Source organism: Urocitellus parryii, chromosome 6 (assembly GCF_045843805.1).
Source record: "Urocitellus parryii isolate mUroPar1 chromosome 6, mUroPar1.hap1, whole genome shotgun sequence".
Taxonomy (NCBI): domain Eukaryota; kingdom Metazoa; phylum Chordata; class Mammalia; order Rodentia; family Sciuridae; genus Urocitellus; species Urocitellus parryii.
The window spans coordinates 179,185,170-179,202,415 of NC_135536.1; the positions used below are offsets into that span (position 1 = coordinate 179,185,170).

Sequence of the window (17,246 nt, forward strand, 5' to 3'; positions counted from 1 at the left end):
TTTTCACCTCTTTGAGTCTGTTCACCGGTAAGTGGTGGGGTCAGGCTAACAGTGAATGTCTGAACCTGAGCATTACTGTGTTACTTTCCCATTATCACTTGGTGCCACCATTAGAAAAATAAGCTATAATGTAAAATATTGACTGGATGGTACAAAGTGATTAATATGTAGGTGCAAAACAGCTAAGTTCTATCTGGAGTCACTGTTAACCGCCGAACCGCCGAAGAACTGTGAACCTTGCTAATAATTATGATTCCTGGCTGGTCCTTCGACGGCTGTCTTCTCCCATTGAATTAATTATACTGGTTCCAGTTGGGTGTAGAGGTCCCTGCCATGGTCTCATTGTTTCCTGCACATACTTCAGCCACAGTACTAACCAAAAGGTTTGGTGTCCCTCCATTCACTTTAAAAAAAAAAATTATTTACATTTTAGTTTTTAGCGGACACAACATCTTTGTTTGTATGTGGTGCTGAGGATCGAACCCGGGCCGCACCCATGCCAGGGGAGTGCACTACCGCTGAGCCACATCCCCAGCCCCTCTCCATTCACTTTTCTATGTTGTTTCTCATCAGATGGAAAAGTCCTCGAGGACAGGAGGACTCTGTGTGTCTTTGCTGTTTTTAAAGTTTTGTTCTCCAGCCTGGAGCTTTGTAGGTGTGTAGTAAGTGTGCCCTGGGAGCTTGATGTGGGTGGCTCCTTTCTCTGTCTCCCCATTGTGTTCTCCACAGGTTATTGATCAAGTGGGATTATCTTACTTTTTAAATTTTATAACCCTAGAAAATGTTAGCAAGTATTTTATTATATTTGATATAAAATATAATCTGTAGACAAATATTTTTTGATTCCTACATTTATTTGTTCATGGTTGGTATTTTTTTTAACAACTTTGAAACCTTATCAATACAATGGATAAAAAAATTAGTTTTTAAATTTAAAAACGGTGGTTATTATCATTTTGAAAAAGTCAGAAAAGATTAATTTTCATTTAAGTTGGGTTAAGGCTCAGAAACAGAATGTCAGAATCTTAGAAGTCTAGAGAGTCCAGCTGGAATGGAATGACACATAACTCAGGCTCTCTTGGGACACTTGCAGTGAAGGGGGAGCCTCCTGTGTTCTTGTTCACTCTAGTGGTGTGTGTGTGCTAACAGTTAAGTGAGCACGGCGCAGTGAGATACTGTTTATCTGCAGCAAGAGTCAGATGCCAGAGTTCCTATCCTTGAGGATTTAGTTCCTGGTTTACTAGAGGAGGTGGACATTTATTAATGCACACGTTGTATACTAATAAAGATCTAATTCACTGCCAAGAAAGCTCAGAAATCCTTCTGGAGTCCTTGGGAAACTCTCCAAGGAGTTGATGTTCTAGTTGGGGTTCCAGGCTGGGTAGGGTTTCTCTAGCTGGGATGAGGGGAAGGAAGGTGTTCTGCCTTTTTAGTAGCACTATGTACCTAGACCTCAGTACTAGGCATCCGTTAAATAACTGAGTGGGACTCCTGGGTCCTGCCCCAAATCTTCTCCAGATCCCTTCCTGGTTTATCCTGCAGGTTTCTAGACCTGCCCTGCTCAGGCATTTTCTATTTTGTAATGCCCCCCCCCCTTTTCAAACCACTGAACTACATCTCCAGCCCTTTGTATAATTATATTTTGAGGAACTGGGATTACAGGTGTGTGCCACCATGCCCAACATGTAATGCCTCTCTTAAGGTGCTGGAGCTAACTCAGTGTTGTGGGACTATGACTTTGGTGGATATCTAAAAGTGCAACCTTAATAGTATTAGCTTTTTTTTTTTTTTTCTTTAATCAAAGCTGGTCATCCTGTTGTTTCATTGAATTTGAGATTTAAGAAAACTCTCCACTCTGAATGAACTGTTTTTGAGTCACATTCACCTGGAAGGTACTTTTATATGTCTGCTATTTTGAATTTAAAGATAATTGCACGTTTGGCTCCACCAGTTATGGACCTGCCTGTCTGAGCTACTATGCAGCTACAGCTTTCCAACTGTTGACTTGAATAACTTTGTAAAAGATTTTGTTGATCTTCAGGGACTCTATAGATATTATGGGCCCTTAACCTTATTCAGTAACACTATCAAAGGTCCTCAGGCTGTTGGGCATGCTCTTCTGTGGCATCCTCTGCTAGATTCTGGTGGTTCCCGTCTTTTCTCCTCGACTCTGTGTAAAACCATACCATTTTGCCAAATTTATTTCAAATCTTTTTCTAATGAATAGAATATTAAAAGTCTCCTATGTTCTGTAATTCCACTTCATTGTAAACCCCTCCTGAACATATTTTCTCTGTGCCGCCCACCCCAGAAGCAGTTTTTATTCTGAATTTGGTCATTATTGTTCCCATGTAATTTTTTTTTACTATTACTATTTGTGAGGAGCCACAATGAATAACCACACCCTTCCAGTCCTGATGCCTCAGATTCTGACCAACCACTGGATTCCATGGGCTTGGGCGGGGTCTAGCTCTGACAGCAAGGGGTCTTCTTTGTGGATGTGCCCTAGGGTTGAGTTACACTCACCTGTCCCTTAGTCCTGCCCCTTCTGCCCTTTTTTGGATAGAACTTCCTCTTCTTCTTCTTCTCCTTCTCCTTCTTTGTATATTTTTAGTTGTAGGTGGACACAATACCTTTATTTTATTTTCATGTGGTGCTGAGGATTGAACCCAATGTCCCACGCATACAAGGTGAGCGCTTTACCCCTTGAGCCACAACCCCAGCCCCATTGGATAGGATTTTCTAAGAACAAGAGTCCCCCCAATAAAAGCTCACTTCCAAACATGTTCTCTGTCTTGCCAGCCTCTCATGACTTTCTCTTGGTCTCCCTTTTGGGGAGCCTGAGGTCGAGAGCAGGGAAGCCGTCCTGAAGCTTGTGTAAAGGTAAATTGTGTTTGTGTTTTATTTGGTGTCCCTGTAAATTCACACAAGCAATCTTAAGTTCAGCTGTCCATGCTGATTGGGGGCAGCAAGTACCTATGTGTGATCCATTGATGGTGATTTCTCCCTTATTACAAATATACTCCAGTGAACATTCTTTAACTCTCTCTTGGTGCATGTGCGTGATAATTTCTCTGATGAGTATATATACCTTGGAGTAGAACTGCTGGGATAGTCGTAGAATATATGCATTTTCAGTGTTATCAGGCATCATCGAGTATGTTTTCATTTTTGTCAATCCAATGACATGATTTCTAGTGAGGTTGGGCCACTTTTTTTGTGTGTTTATGGGCTACTCAATATTTTTTCTTTTGTGATCATCTGCTTTGTTATCTTATTTAATCTTACTGTCTTATTAAAGGCAGTCCTCTGAAGTAGCAGCAAAGGCTATTTTTTAATAATGTAGCACTGATTATCTAAGTTGGTGTGACTCTTAAGTGATTCACTAGAACCCAGATTTTTCTAATTATTACTCTGCTACTTTTGAACCATGTTACGTCTTTTAGATTAATACTGTTCTGTTGTTATTGTTGTTGGATTGATGTCTAATATTCCTTCCAGCACCTAATAGAGTGATGTTGAGGCTCTATTAGCTCAGTAAATACTTCTGAATGAATGAATGAATGAATGATGATGGTTCTGGTGTAGCTGACAAAACATATTTGTAATAATTCTGCTAAAATGGAGATGGTTTACCTTCCAGTGGTTTTACAAGTATCTGCCTATGGTAGCTTTGATAAATAAAGAAACCAAATCAACATTCAGCTTTCTGAGGTAGCTGCAGAATTAATCAGAGAAGATGTCAAAGTAAATCATGGACATAAAAATATAGTTTGTACTTCTAAAAGAGAAATCTGCGCAGCCTTTGGAGGTGAGATGAATGTATATTCAGGCTCTAACAAGGAATAAGAGTTGGGGGGGATTGATGAAAGTTTTCATGACTAGTGATTTAAATCACAGCCATCTTACCTGTCAGCCAATCAGATTACAGCCAATCAGATTACAGATTGCAAGTGATATTGCAATTTTGATTTCTGATATATTGATATTTCCCTTCATTGTGGACATTATTAAAAATCACATTTAAGCTGGGCGCAGTGGCGCACGCCTGTAATCCCAGTGCTGAGGCAGAAGGGTCACAAGTTCAAAGCTAACCTCAGCAAAAGCAAGGCGCTAAGCAACTCAGTGAGACCCTGTCTCTAAATAAAACATTACAAAGGCATAAAAAAGGGGTGGGGATGTGGCTCAGTGGTTGAGTGCCCCTGAGTTCAATCCCTAGTGTCCCCCAGCCCCCTGCCAAAATTACATTGGCCTGTAAATACTATGATCTCAATATTTATAATTTTTTAAAAAATAAAACTGGGAATAAGTGGAGGTTCTGTTTTATATTTTGTTGTGACTTTGTTTTGGGGTTTTAAGAAGTTCTTGGTACTTTTTTTTCCCCTCCAGCAAAAAGGTAGTAGGTTGCCATGATTCATTGATTTTTGTTTGTTTTTAAGGTTAAGCCTTATAAATTTGCAAAGGCATAATATATAATTATATATGAATGTCTAAAATGTTCACTCAGATGTTCCCTAAAATATGATTATGATAATCCCTTTCATTGGTGTAGCACTCTATGGTTTACACAGGACCCCTTTGTGAAGTGTTCTGTTTAGTCATCACAACAGCCCTTTGGTGGGTGGAATTTTCTGTCTCTGATTACTTTGATCTCTAATTACGAATTTTGGCTGATGGTAGTTGCAGCATTAGAGATCATGAGCTTTTTCAGTTGTGCCTTAAGCAAATTTGCAAGGGAGTCCTGATGTTAACTTTGGCAGGTTTCAAGCCTGCAAATATTGATTGAGCCAGAAGTCCTAGTTGTAAAATGTCACCAGTGAATGTGCAGCCAGTGAAGGCAAGGAAAACTCATTACTGCAGCTCATCTGTAACTTCTGGGTCAGGCCACTCACTACCATCTGGCAAAAATGAGTGTTTGAAAACTCCCTTTTATTCCGACAAAAGGTAATCAGGAGAGGTTAACAACAGATGATTTCTGAGCATTTCACATTGGTTAGACCATTCTGCCCATAAGCTTGGGAGACAGTCCATATGTCTGATTATCTCAAGAGGTATTAGAAAGTTTAAAAATGATGAAATCCCAATGTAATGGTAGGAAGGAATTTAATTAAGTGTTTACTTCCCTTTCTTCCATGACTTGCATCCGCTTCCCATTGAAAGTGCATTCTGAAAAGAGTAGGCAATGGGAAAGGAAGAAGTAAATAGGATTGTGATCTTGAAGTAATACTTTATTTTATTTTTTTCTTTTTAATGGGAGAGCTGTTTTTTAAGGAGAGGAATTAGGGACCAGGGAAAGAAAGTCTAACTTGAAAGGTTTTCCTCCACGTAATGAACTCTCTGAAGGATCCAAAGGTGGAGGGCACAGATTAGGGAGGAGGGGAGCGTCTGGTCATCGGGTGTTGGAAGGTTCCTGTCTATGCCTGACCAGAGATGCTTTAGAAGGGATTCAGATTTCAGGTGGTTGATTGATTTAGATTGAGGCTGCCTCTAGCCTGGACTGATTCTAGTGTCTTAGAAGAATTATGGCAAGAGATTGTGAATCTACATGTACACAAGCGTTTTCTGTGGAATGAATACATAGCCTCTCGTCGATGTGGATGTTAGAAACACAAATCAAATGAAAACACTGCCAAATAGATATTACCAAATAGAAGTTGTTTGTTGTCATCTTGTCTGTCCTCAGTGATTGGCTACAAAAAATGCAACAGGGGCGGGGGCGGGGTGTGTGTGTGGGCGCAGTGTGGTGGTATCTGTCAACATTTTGACACTAAAAAGGATCCACAGTGTAAAACTAGCTTCTAATGGTCAAAGCCCTTTTTAGCCTCAAGCCTCATTAATTTGGAATCAAGTGTGACAGAGAAAGAGGGAGAGAGAGGGAGCCACCCTCCATGTCCTGTCTGTTGTGGGCCGAACAGCCGTCTGTGTTTAGAAACGTTGTTCTCTGCATGCACAGGCTGATGTATACGGAGGTGTCTGTGTGAAAGGGGTTATCTTCCCAGTTCATAGACTGAGAAAACTCAAACCTGGAGAGGAAGGTTACCTTTCAGGGCTGTTAAGTAGAGGGGACAGGATTTAAATTTAGGAATATCAAACTCTTCATTCAGGCCATCCACTATCACAAGCAGCCATGGATTAGAAGCCTTTTCCTGTTGATGGCCTCTAGCTGTAACCTCCTGTCTAAAATAGCAGCTAGTCTGTGTTCTTACATTTTAATAATAGCTTGTTTATTTATTTACTGGTGATTTCTTCAACATTGTCGTATTTTTTCCAACCAGTCATGAGTTAGTATGGAGAAGCAAGCATCGTCCGGGGAATTAGACAAGAGCTCAGAATTCCTGTTCTGTCGGGAGGTCCATTAGATAGTCTTTCTTCCAGCTCCAGTTTCCAAGTTCTCCCCCTTGTTTGATATTTAAGAAACAGCACTTCATGCCCCACTTGGAAGACCCTTTTCTAAGGTTCTCTGAGCTTCTTAGTACCAGGTGAGGAATTCTAGATTATTTTGAGGTAATTTTTTTGGACATTTTCCATTTCCTTAGTAGAATTAGACATCTTTTTTTCTTCTGTTGTTGTGAAAGCGTTTTTTATAAATTATCCCTTCTTTACCAGGTAACTTGGAATGTTGAGCTATTTAGACACATACTCTCATACACTTACACTGTTATATCCTGATACAAATGTGCTCTTCACATTAATAATTGCACTGTGTGTGTTCATGATTTATCATAATGATACCATTATTGCTTATTATAGAAGTTCCCTTTTTCCCCCCACCCCTAAGTCTAATTGAGGTCAGGACAGACCATAAATGTGATGATATAGATTGCGTGCTCAGAGGAAATGCAGTTGGTTTCAGAGTGGAGTTTAATTTCGGCCTCGTTCTGGTGATGTAGCCTCTTCCTATGGTACATTACTTTGAGCCCAATATAACTGCATGTTCCCACAGCCCCTCATTATAGCTGCAGCTTCTCACTGCTTTTTAATTAAAAAAAAAAATAGAAGGGAAAAATGAAACCTAAAGCTTAGGTTGGATATTGTCTGGGTATGCAGGGAGTATCCTAGGCAGATTGCTTATTAATTTTTTTTAACTCTTTCCAAGCTTTCATGGAGACGTCTTGATTTCTCTTTCCAGTGGAATGGATGGAGGTGCACACACGCAACAAGGTCATTCAAAAGCTAAGGCATCGTGTACATTGTCTCGAAACCCACTGTGGGCTTTGAATAAGCAGGGGCCCGTTGGCATCCTAGAAGGACTACCAGCTGTGTGGTTGGCTGGTGGCAAATGCTTTTATTCCACTCGCCAGTTTGGGGAGAGGCAGGGAGCCTGGAAGGTTGAGTCCCTTGAAGGCTGATGTTCTGGTATATCAGAAGTTAAGACTTTTTTCTCTAGTCCTGTGGGCACTAGTAGCAGAGGAATTACTTTATTAACAGCGGTTGCTTTTGTCATTCCTTCATCTTGAAGGATTCCAAATACCTTTCAGAACCCAAACAAATTAACCTCCAGAGGTGACTGGTAAGAATGGCTTAAGCCTCTGGGGATTGGTTGTATGCGGCAGGAAGAGCTGGGCCTCAGCAGCTGACTCTGGAGGCTGTGTGATGTCTTGTCTGGTCAGCAGCCCTTTCCTTGGCTCCCCTGGAGTGAAGTCATGGAGCGCCATACTGCTTCCGCTGTCACAGCTCTGGTTTTGTTTTGTGCAACCAGTTGTTCTCACGGTGAATGTTGGGTAAATATAATCAAGAAGTGTTTTTCTGGGAGAGGATGTGGAGTCAGCTTCAAATAGTGCTAAGAATCCCTATTTCACTCATTGATGCCGGAAGGATGATAATAGTTTGGTTTTATTAGGGAGCGGGAAACTCTTCAGACCTGTGCTGTTCAGTACTGTAGCCACTAGTCCCTAATGGCTGTTGAGCGCACAGAATGGCTCTAGTCTGCATTGAGTTGGTCCTTACTTGTAAATGCTACCAGCTTCCAAAGACCTAGTGTGAAAAGGGCAAACTATCAAATTAGCAATTTTTTTAATATTGACTGCATAGTGAAGTGATAATATTTGGCTATATTGGAGTAAATAAAATACATTATTAAAATTAATTTTCCTCTTTTTATATTTTTAAAATGTGGCTACCAAAAAATTTCAGATTACATCTAGGGCTTGCATTTTATTTCAGTTGACCCCTCTGTCTTAGACTGAGGAACTCTGATAGCAAGTGGTGTTCGTCTTCTTCACACTCTGCCCAGTACCCAGAGCAGTGCCTTAGATGTAGTTGGCACTTGATATTTGTTGAAGAAATGAATCCTTTATTACCCAGAGTGGTGAAATCTCAGGAATGAATATGAACTTTTCTATTTGGATTGTTAGTTTTAGAGACAGTTGAAGGAATACAGAGCAAAGTTCTCTAAATTTTGCCCTGGGAGAGAAGAATGTTGAAATAAGGTACGCCAGGACCTTTCACAGCTCCTAGACCCTGGGAGATGGAGGCTGGAGCAGCGGAGCTGGCCCTGGAGCCACATCAGAGTGCCCTAGAAGGCCCTGCCCTGCCCTGCCCTAGCCTCATGAGAGGGAGGGGCTGGGGACACCATTGGACCTAAAGGTGGCTTTCTTAGGGATGTTGCACATAGGCTATTCATAAATATTCTGAGGTCTGTTCTTAAGAATCTTCACTAGCCCGCCTGTTCTGTACCTTTGACCCCATTTAGACATGGCCCAGCTGGAAGCCTGGGACTGCTCCTGGGCCAGCTGATGACTTGATGATGCTTCTTTAATAACTTATTTGTGAAATTAATGAATTAACAAATAACTGTTTTAAGTTAACCACAGTCTTGTGCAACTTATGTTTATGGTTATACGTAAGTCCCTCAGATCTCTGTCATCAGGGTCCTAGAATCATGGGAGGTGAGCAAACGTTCCAGAGGTCAGGTTCAAGTTTTAAGAGGGAACCCAGTTGTCTTTGCAGGAATTTATGAGAAGGTCTTAGGCATCCTGTCTCCTTGCTTATAAAGCAGAACTGTTAACTACTTCTGGTCCCCAGAGATGTGGTGGAGATTGAAGTTCTGCAGAAGGAAAGTGCTATTTCAGTGAAAATTGTTAGATGTGAAAATGAAACCCCTCCCCTGACCTCTGCAGTGTTTGTTTTAACGGGGAGCCGAAGAGGTTCAAAGAGACATCGCCAGCGTTATTTCTGCTTTGCATTTCATGACTGTGGCAGTATTTCGCTTTCTCCTCTTAATTGTGGGCACTGCCTTTTCTCCCTGCCCTTGGAGATGAACCATCAGAAATCTCCTCTCCATGGAGAGCTCTGGAGCTCGTGCCTTGCCTTGGCTCTGCAGCAGGCTCTTGCTAATCAGAATCACAGCAGGGCTTGTTTTATGAGCCTGAAAGAATTCGTGTTCCCAGGGGGCTGAAATTCTTACCTGCTGGGGAGCTACAGCTTTCTATTTGAAGCCTGCCCCCGTTATGGATGAAGCTACCTTTTACTTCCCCTCCTCACGTGGAAACTGGTACCTCCTTTTTCTTGTAGACTGTAGTTTCTGAAATGTTGGTTTCTTTTTTTCTTTTTTAGGGTAGAGTAGTAATGATGATATTAGATTTTTGGATTTAAGAAAATAGAGTTCATATGAGATTATAATCTATCCCATGGAGACCTGGAAGAAAATGAAAAATAGCAGGTGGTACCCTACAAACGAAATTGTCTCTAAGCAGTGTCATATGCTCAGACTTGCTAAAGCACCTGGTCCCTAGAACCAGCAGGACACACGAATATTAGAGGGAATGACTTTCCACCTCGGCATAGTGCAGTTCAGGGATGGTTGTCACAAGGCGAAATGTGAGATGTGCATGATAGAAATTTATGTTATTACCAAACACCTTCCCAGGCTGGCAGTGGACATGGCATTTTCTTCTGTTTGGTGGTAACATACCACCTTGCACTAGCACACCGTTGGTGAGGGCAGTTGTATCAGGTAGAGAGAAAGAAGCTCAGAGAGGAACCTAACACAGTGTTTTGCTGGGGGAGACACAATCTTTTGGAGAGGCTCATAATGATGATTTTTACATATTTGTTTAGTACTGTTATTATTTAGAATTTTTTTTTTTTTTTTTTTTTTTTTTACTTTAAAAGGAGCTTTCATGAGTCCTTAAGGAAAAGGGTTATTACCTCCATTTGCAGTTATGGAAACTAAGGCTTGGGTAGAAGCATGCTCCAGTTGCACCAGTAGCCAGTGGAGCTGAGTGATGACATTCACCACTTTTGATGTCTGCTGTAGGATGTTTTCCCTCAGTCCGAAGCTCTTTCAATAGTGCCCTGCTTTATTCTAATTCAGTGGAAAGCAGCAGTAAGTACTCCATCATGGATTGTGTTGCAAAGGTAAAATGAGGTCCTATCAGAGCGTTGGAAAGAGCCCCAGAGCAGGAGTCAGGAAGTACCACTTCTGTCTTCCAGGATGCCAGTGGTTTGTGACCTTGAGTGTCACCTGGCCTCCGGGACTTTTACAAATTCTTTACATTTTTTAATTTAAAAATTACTTAATTGACCATGATCGTTCCAGGGTAGAATGTGATCTGTGTGTGTGTGTGTGTGTGTGTGTGTGTGTGTGTGTGTGTTACTAGGGATTCAGCCTTACTGCCTTGCACTGAGCCACATCCCCAGCTTTTTAAATTTTTTATTTTGAGATGAGGTCTTGTTAATTTTTTGAGGCTGCCTTTGAGCCCTTGAATCACCTGAGTAGCTGGGAATTAAGAGGCGTGCACTACTGCACTTGACTTAATCTGATATGTTTAGAATGTGGAATGATTAAATCAGACCGATTAACAAAATCCATCACCTTACATCCTTTTCTTTTTTTGGTGGAGAAAACACCTGGATTTATTTATTTATTTACTTGCAGTTTTGAACTAGGCAGTACATTGTTTTGTATTGTAGTCACCATTCTGTGCAGTGGACTACTAAAGCTAATTTCTCCTAGCTGAGGCTTTGTACCCTTGACCAACATCTACCCTCTCCCTTTGGTAACTGTCCTTGTGCTCTCTACTCCTGAATTCAATGTATGATTGTACATATGAGTGAGATCATGGGATGTTTGTCTTTCTGTGCCTGGCTTATTTCACTTAGCATGTTGTCCTTCAGGTTTATCTGTGTTGTTGCAAGTAACAGAATTCCCTTCTTTTTGGGGCTGAATAGTATTCCATTTTGTGTGTGTGTGTGTGTGTGTGTGTGTGTGTGTGTGTGTGTGTGTGTGGTGTGTTTCTTCTTTCATTTGATGATGAACACCTGGGCTGTTTCTGTATATTAGCTACTGTGAGTCATTCTGCAGTGATCCTGGGAGGGCAGATATCTCTTTGGCATAATTATTTCACTTCCTTTGGATATATCTCTAGACTGGAGGGTCACTGGCTCTTATGGGAATTCTATTTTTAGTTTTCCGAGGAAACTCCATAGTGGCTGTATTAATTTACATTTCCATAAAAGGGTTCCCTATTCTCTATACCCTCATCAGCAATTCAGGTGATAGCTCTTTGTGGTTTTCATCTGCATCTCCTTGATCAGTGCCTATCAGCATTTTTTCATGTATTTTGTTGCCCATTTGTATGTCTTGGTTTGGGGGGGTCCGCCTAGGTTGCCTGGCCTCTGGCTGCCTTCTACTTTGTATAAAATAGAGTTTGAAGTATAATAGATCTTTGGAAGTCACCTATGTAATATCTTGTTTGAACTACTTCTGGGTGACTATTAGAAAGACTTTATCATCTTCCTTAGACATGACTTAAAACCCTGTTCTAAGGGGTGGGTTGTTTCTTGGTAAGTGAATCTAACCCAGTGTCCCCGACTCAAGGTGGCTTTTTTCTTTGAGATTTCTGAATATACAGGATCGTGTGAAGTGCTAAAACTCCATATAAAGAGTTCTGTTGAAAAGAAAAAAGAGAAAGCCACTGTTCCTGGTGTATTTGTAGAATCACAAAGGACCTGAAAAATGACCGCCTGGAGCTTCCCTCCCTTCCCGAGAGTGTGCTCCTGGCTCTTCCCATCAGGATCCTGAGACGTTCTTAGGATGTTTGCCCTGGGTGCCTGTCTCCATCTCTTCCGCTCTAACATCCTGTTTCTTTTCTCTCCTTCTCAGCCCAACAGGGGCACAAAACGCCCCCGGGATGATGAGGAGGAGGAGCTGAAAACCCGTCGGAAACAAGCTGGTCCTCGGGAGCGTGGCCGCCACCGGGAGGAGGAAGCCGCTGTGGTGGAGGAAGCCGATGACGACAAGAAGAGGCTGCTCCAGATCATTGACCGGGAGGGCGAGGAGGAGGAGGAGGAGGTAGTCTGGCAGAGCCCCGGCGGGGAGCGGGCCTGGCCCTGTGTGTGGCAGGCCACATAGTCCTTGAGCTTCGCCTTCATCTGTAAATGGGGTTGACACTTCCTCCTTTACAGTGCTGATGTGAATGTCAGGGGAGAAATGGAGTTAGGAAGCCATTTGCAAAGTGTAAGGACAAAGTGTAAGGACAACGCGGAGAGAGTTTCTAAAAATCATCCCAGATTACATGCTACGAGGAGGCCCTGTGGGAACAGAGAGGAAGGTGACTGGGTGGCTGGAGGGGCCTGGGCCGCTTCCTAGACGGCTGCTCCGAGGACACCCAGAAGGCACTGGCGACTCTGAATATAGCCGGGAGTCTTTGAAAGTGGAGTCAAATTCTGTCACTTGGACAAGTGGAGAAGGGCTTTTGGGGTAGAGGAAGGAAGTGGCATCAGCAAAACAACAAAGGTGGAGACCTTCAAGGGTGTTCTGGGATTAGCTGTGATAGGGAAAGCAGCTTGTGGCCTGGTGTGGCCTGCTGTGGTGACGTGGGTGGACCTGTAGTCCCAGCGCAGGTCGGGGCTGAGGTGGGGGGATCGAGTAGGCCCAGGGCCTTTTATCTCCAGGTCCCTTCTGGAATGCTCTTCCCCGAGTGCTTCGCGGCTGGTTTCCTCCCACTCAGGTCTCAGGTCTGGTGTTTCCTCCAAGAAGCTGCCTTGCTCTCAGGTAGCCTGCGAGCCATCCTCGCATCCTCTGTCGCTTTCCTCAGTGTATTGTCTTCACAGCAAGTGTCAGGGTTTGAAATTCCTATCTGTTTATTTTATTCATTGTTGCCTGTCCTCAGCCTCCCATGGGACAGGGGCGTCGCTGTGACAGCACAGCGGAACCCCGCACTCAGGACGGTGCTTCGCTCTGGGTAGGCCTTCACGAATATGTAGTGAATGAATAAGTAAATGAAACTGAGAAGAGTGGAGGCAAAATACCAGTGATTACAAACAAAATGACCTTACCGTTGTGCCTTTTTAAATCCCGAGCACTAACTTCTGTGTTATTTCACTCTGGCATTTTGTTCACTATGAATTATGGAAATAGATTCTTAAGAGCCAGCTGTTTTCTACTTCCCTCAAAGATATGATGCTAAGTTTGGATTTTAAAAATGAGGCTGGAGTGTGAGTCGGAGGGAAAAAAAATTGATTCATATTCCAAAAAGGTCTTTGCTGTGTTGTGACAATAGCTCTCTCCTCATTAGGATTTGTACCAGTGCTAATTTGGGAATCAGCCCTTGAAAGATGGTGCCACTTTGGCAATGTGCGGTGGGGGACGGCGTGAATTCTGCTTCCTCTCTGAGGGCAGCAGCCTCTCCAGGGCTCGCACCCGCAGTGCGTGCACACATGTCCCCCCTCCCCTGTGCCTCTGCCCAATCTGTTCGCCCTGCAGCAGCGGTTAATTGGCAGGTATAATTCCCGTGTAGAGCAAGGCTGGTCCTGGAGGATTAGGACAGTAGCTGTCATGGGTAAGTGGTTTCTAGCCCGGGAGACAGAAATGTAATGTGGGACCAGGCCTTCTGTTAAGGGACAGGGAAAAAGAGATCGCTTTGTAAAAATGACACATGGACGGCTACGGGTCCAGGAGTTATTTTCTCACTGCCACCAAAGTCCCATTTGATGAAAAACAAGTGATGCTTGCCCCTGTAAAGTCACGTGAACTTGTAAAATATTATTGTCCTTTTTGTGCTACATCACCAGCATTCATCTTTCTGAAATCTCCCTCCGGTTTCTGACATTGAGCTATTGGAGATACTGCTGTGGCCGATGACTAAGACTGATAATTCAGTTTCCCCCAGTGTTGGAGAGAAATTAAAGGGGGGAAGGCCAGACCCGGGAGGGGCTGGTGTTTGGGAATCCCAGGAGAGCTGCTTGGAAACTGACACAGTTTTCCACAGGGTGGGCAAGGGGTTAGCACAGGGAAAGAAAAGCAGTGGCTATTGTTTGCTTTGTTTCAAGTTTGCTTGAAAACTTTCCCAGAAAATTTGATTTTTGTAGTTAAACCCTAGTGGTATGATATGTTGGGTACGCTGAGCTTAGGAACAGCTCACATCAGTGTGGTTTACCAAATAGTTTTCTGTACATAATTTCTGTAGGCCATCTCTATGACCTTGAAAGACGCAGGAAACATTTTCATTTAGCCCTTCCTGCCTCCCTTCCCCCCTGCAGTGGACCTTGCCTGGGTAACTGCTGTGAGCTGGGTATTGGAGAAGCTGCAGTGAACCAGGAGACGAGGGCCAGCAACTGGTACTGCTCCAGTGTGGGGTTGGAGAGATTATCTGGGCCAGGTCTTGCCTGACCATCTTATGCAGGCAATGAGAAGGATTCAGGATCTTATTGTAGGTGCAGGTGGATGAATTCGGAAAAGACTTATGAGGGAGAATCGTTTGGCGTTAGGGAGGGTTTGAGGAGTAATTCAGCAAAGTTACATTGCCATGTGGCTAGTAAGAAATGAAGGGAGGCTCTCAGTCTTGGCTGAGCTAGGACAGTCACTTTACTTTCTACCTTGTCAGGGAATCTCTCTTGGAACTGTTGATCCTAGGGATCGGGGAGAGTCCAAAAGAGTACCTCAGGATGCTGGCGTCATTGACACAATCTGAGAAATGTGTTGTGCCCAAGATGAATGTATAGGTATCTCTCACTTAAAACCCAGTACGTGAAAATTGAAACTTACTAATAAAATAAGAGCTAATATTTTCAGGGTACTTACAAAATTATGGGATAATTCAGTGCTTTCCAGAAGTATCTATTTCAAGTTCTCTTAACAGCAGGTTTCTTTCATTGCTTTTACGTGTGAATTATGGTCAGTGACTACAAAGCTTTGAAGCTGGGGGGAGTTGGGTGCATGTTAGAGAGGCAAGGTGCACTGCAGCTCATTAATTTAAACTGGAAAGTAAACTGAAGAGAAAACATCTCTGAAATTTTGGTGTAGATTGCTTTTGGCAGGGAGTTCTCAATTTTCAAATATTCATTTTATTTACCTTTGTTGGTATTATTACGGAGTATGAAGTAAGACAATTCTATATGGTCTACTAGCTTTTTGTTGTTGTTGTTGCTTACTTTGGGCAAGATTACTACATTCTTTCTTTCTTTATTTTTGGTACCGGAGATTGAACTCAGGGACACTCGACCACTGAGCCCCATCCCCAGCCCTATTTTGTATTTTATTGAGAGACAGGGTCTCACTGAGTTGCTTAGAGCCTTGCTTTTGCTGAGGCTGGCTTTGAACTCATGATCCAATCCTCCTGCCTCAGCCAGGATTCAGAACTTGTTCTCATCAGCTAGTGAAGACCAGACACAGTAACATGGGAGAAAGGTAACACAGTGGCTCTATCCAATTAGCCATTCTTTGCTGTGGGCTGTGCAAAAACAGGCAGTTGGCCAGGCACAGTGGCACATCCCTGTGATCCCAGCAGCCCAGGAGGCTGAGGCGGGAGGATCACAAGTTTGAGGGAAGCCTCAGCAATTTAGTGAGATTCTGTCTCAAAATTTAAAAATAAAAAAGTACTGGGGATGTAGCTCAGTGGTAAAATGCCCCTGGGTTTACTCCCCATTACCAAAGACGGCAACAACAACAATAACAATAAAACACATAAAAACAGTAGGCAGTGGGATGGATTTGTTCTGAGGATAGTAGTGGGCCAATTCCTGGTGTGGGCAGAAGATTAGGAGCCACAGTCACTGCCCCTGGACTTGATCTTGAACAAGTTCTTTTGAACTTCTTTTTTAAAATTTTTTTTCTTTAGTTGTCAATGGACCTTTATTTTTTTTTATTTATATGTGGTGCTGAGAATCGAACCCAGTGCCTCACATATGTGAGGCAAGAGCTCTACCAGTGAGCTACAGCCCCTGAACAACTTCTTTTTTTTTAATATATATATATTTTTAGTTGTCAATGGACCTTTATTTATTTTTATGTGGTCCTGAAGATCGAATCCAGTGCCTCTCACATGCTAGGCAAGTGCTCTAACACTGAGCCCCAACCCTAGCCCATTGAACTTCTGAATCTTACCTGTACAACAAAGGCAAAGAACAAGATAAATGTTAAATAATAATATCTAGTATTATTGCTTACTCTATGCTATACGGTATGTTCAAGAAACATTTGTTCAAAGAGTCTCTTCATGCTTTAAACTGAATTCCCTGCATTATAGAGACTGGAGATTATGTGAGACACCCAGAGAATACATCTGATGTGACCTCTCAGCCATGATTCTCATGGGGGAGAAAAAGTGTATACTGTCCATCAAACCCAGGAGGGCCAGTAGCAGAGTGAGGTGGATCATCAGAGCCACAGGAAAGTGGTGACAGTAAATGTGAAATTCTTGTGCACTGAAGTTGTTGTGTTCGTCTCTTTGTACCAGGAGGAACCGCTGGATGAAAGCTCAGTGAAGAAGATGATCCTCACATTTGAGAAGAGATCCTATAAAAACCAAGAGTTGCGGATCAAGTTTCCAGACAATCCAGAGAAGTAAGGTTCTGTTTGGCTGATGTCCTTCCTCCTCTGCAGTGTTGTGTTTGCTAATTTTGTGTTTGTTTGTTTGTTTGCCTTGGCTTTTTGGTCTGGATCAGGAGTCCCAGGATGACCCCCATATTTGGGAAATCACTCATAGGACTCAGAGGACTAAGAATCAGTGTTACTTAGGACTATGGTTTATACAGCGACAGGGTACACAACAGGGTACTCGACAGGCAGAGTCTGGAGAAATTCATGTGCAGGCTTCTCGCCACGGGAGAGGGCCAGACAGACACACTCCTTTTTCCAGCAGTGAATTGCCTCAACATGGTGCAGCGTTGCCATCCTGGGAAGCTCCTTTGAGACTCCAAGTCCAGAGTTTTTAATTAAGATTGGTTATGTAAGCATCTCTGGCAGGAACAACACCAGAATTCCAGACTCCCAGAAGGAAAGCAGCTGTTCAGTGCCCCAGGCT

General features: G+C 42.8%; 1 protein-coding gene across 1 annotated transcript in view; it reads left to right on the plus strand.

Moving 5' to 3' along the window:
• Positions 1-17,246, plus strand: part of Ctnnbl1 (catenin beta like 1) — a 155,013-nt gene that overhangs the window by 17,965 nt on the left and 119,802 nt on the right. The window contains exons 2-3 of the mRNA XM_026383174.2: positions 12,107-12,295; positions 16,680-16,786. Coding sequence (XP_026238959.2) covers positions 12,107-12,295; positions 16,680-16,786 — 296 coding nt within the window. The remainder of the gene's footprint in view (positions 1-12,106; positions 12,296-16,679; positions 16,787-17,246) is intronic.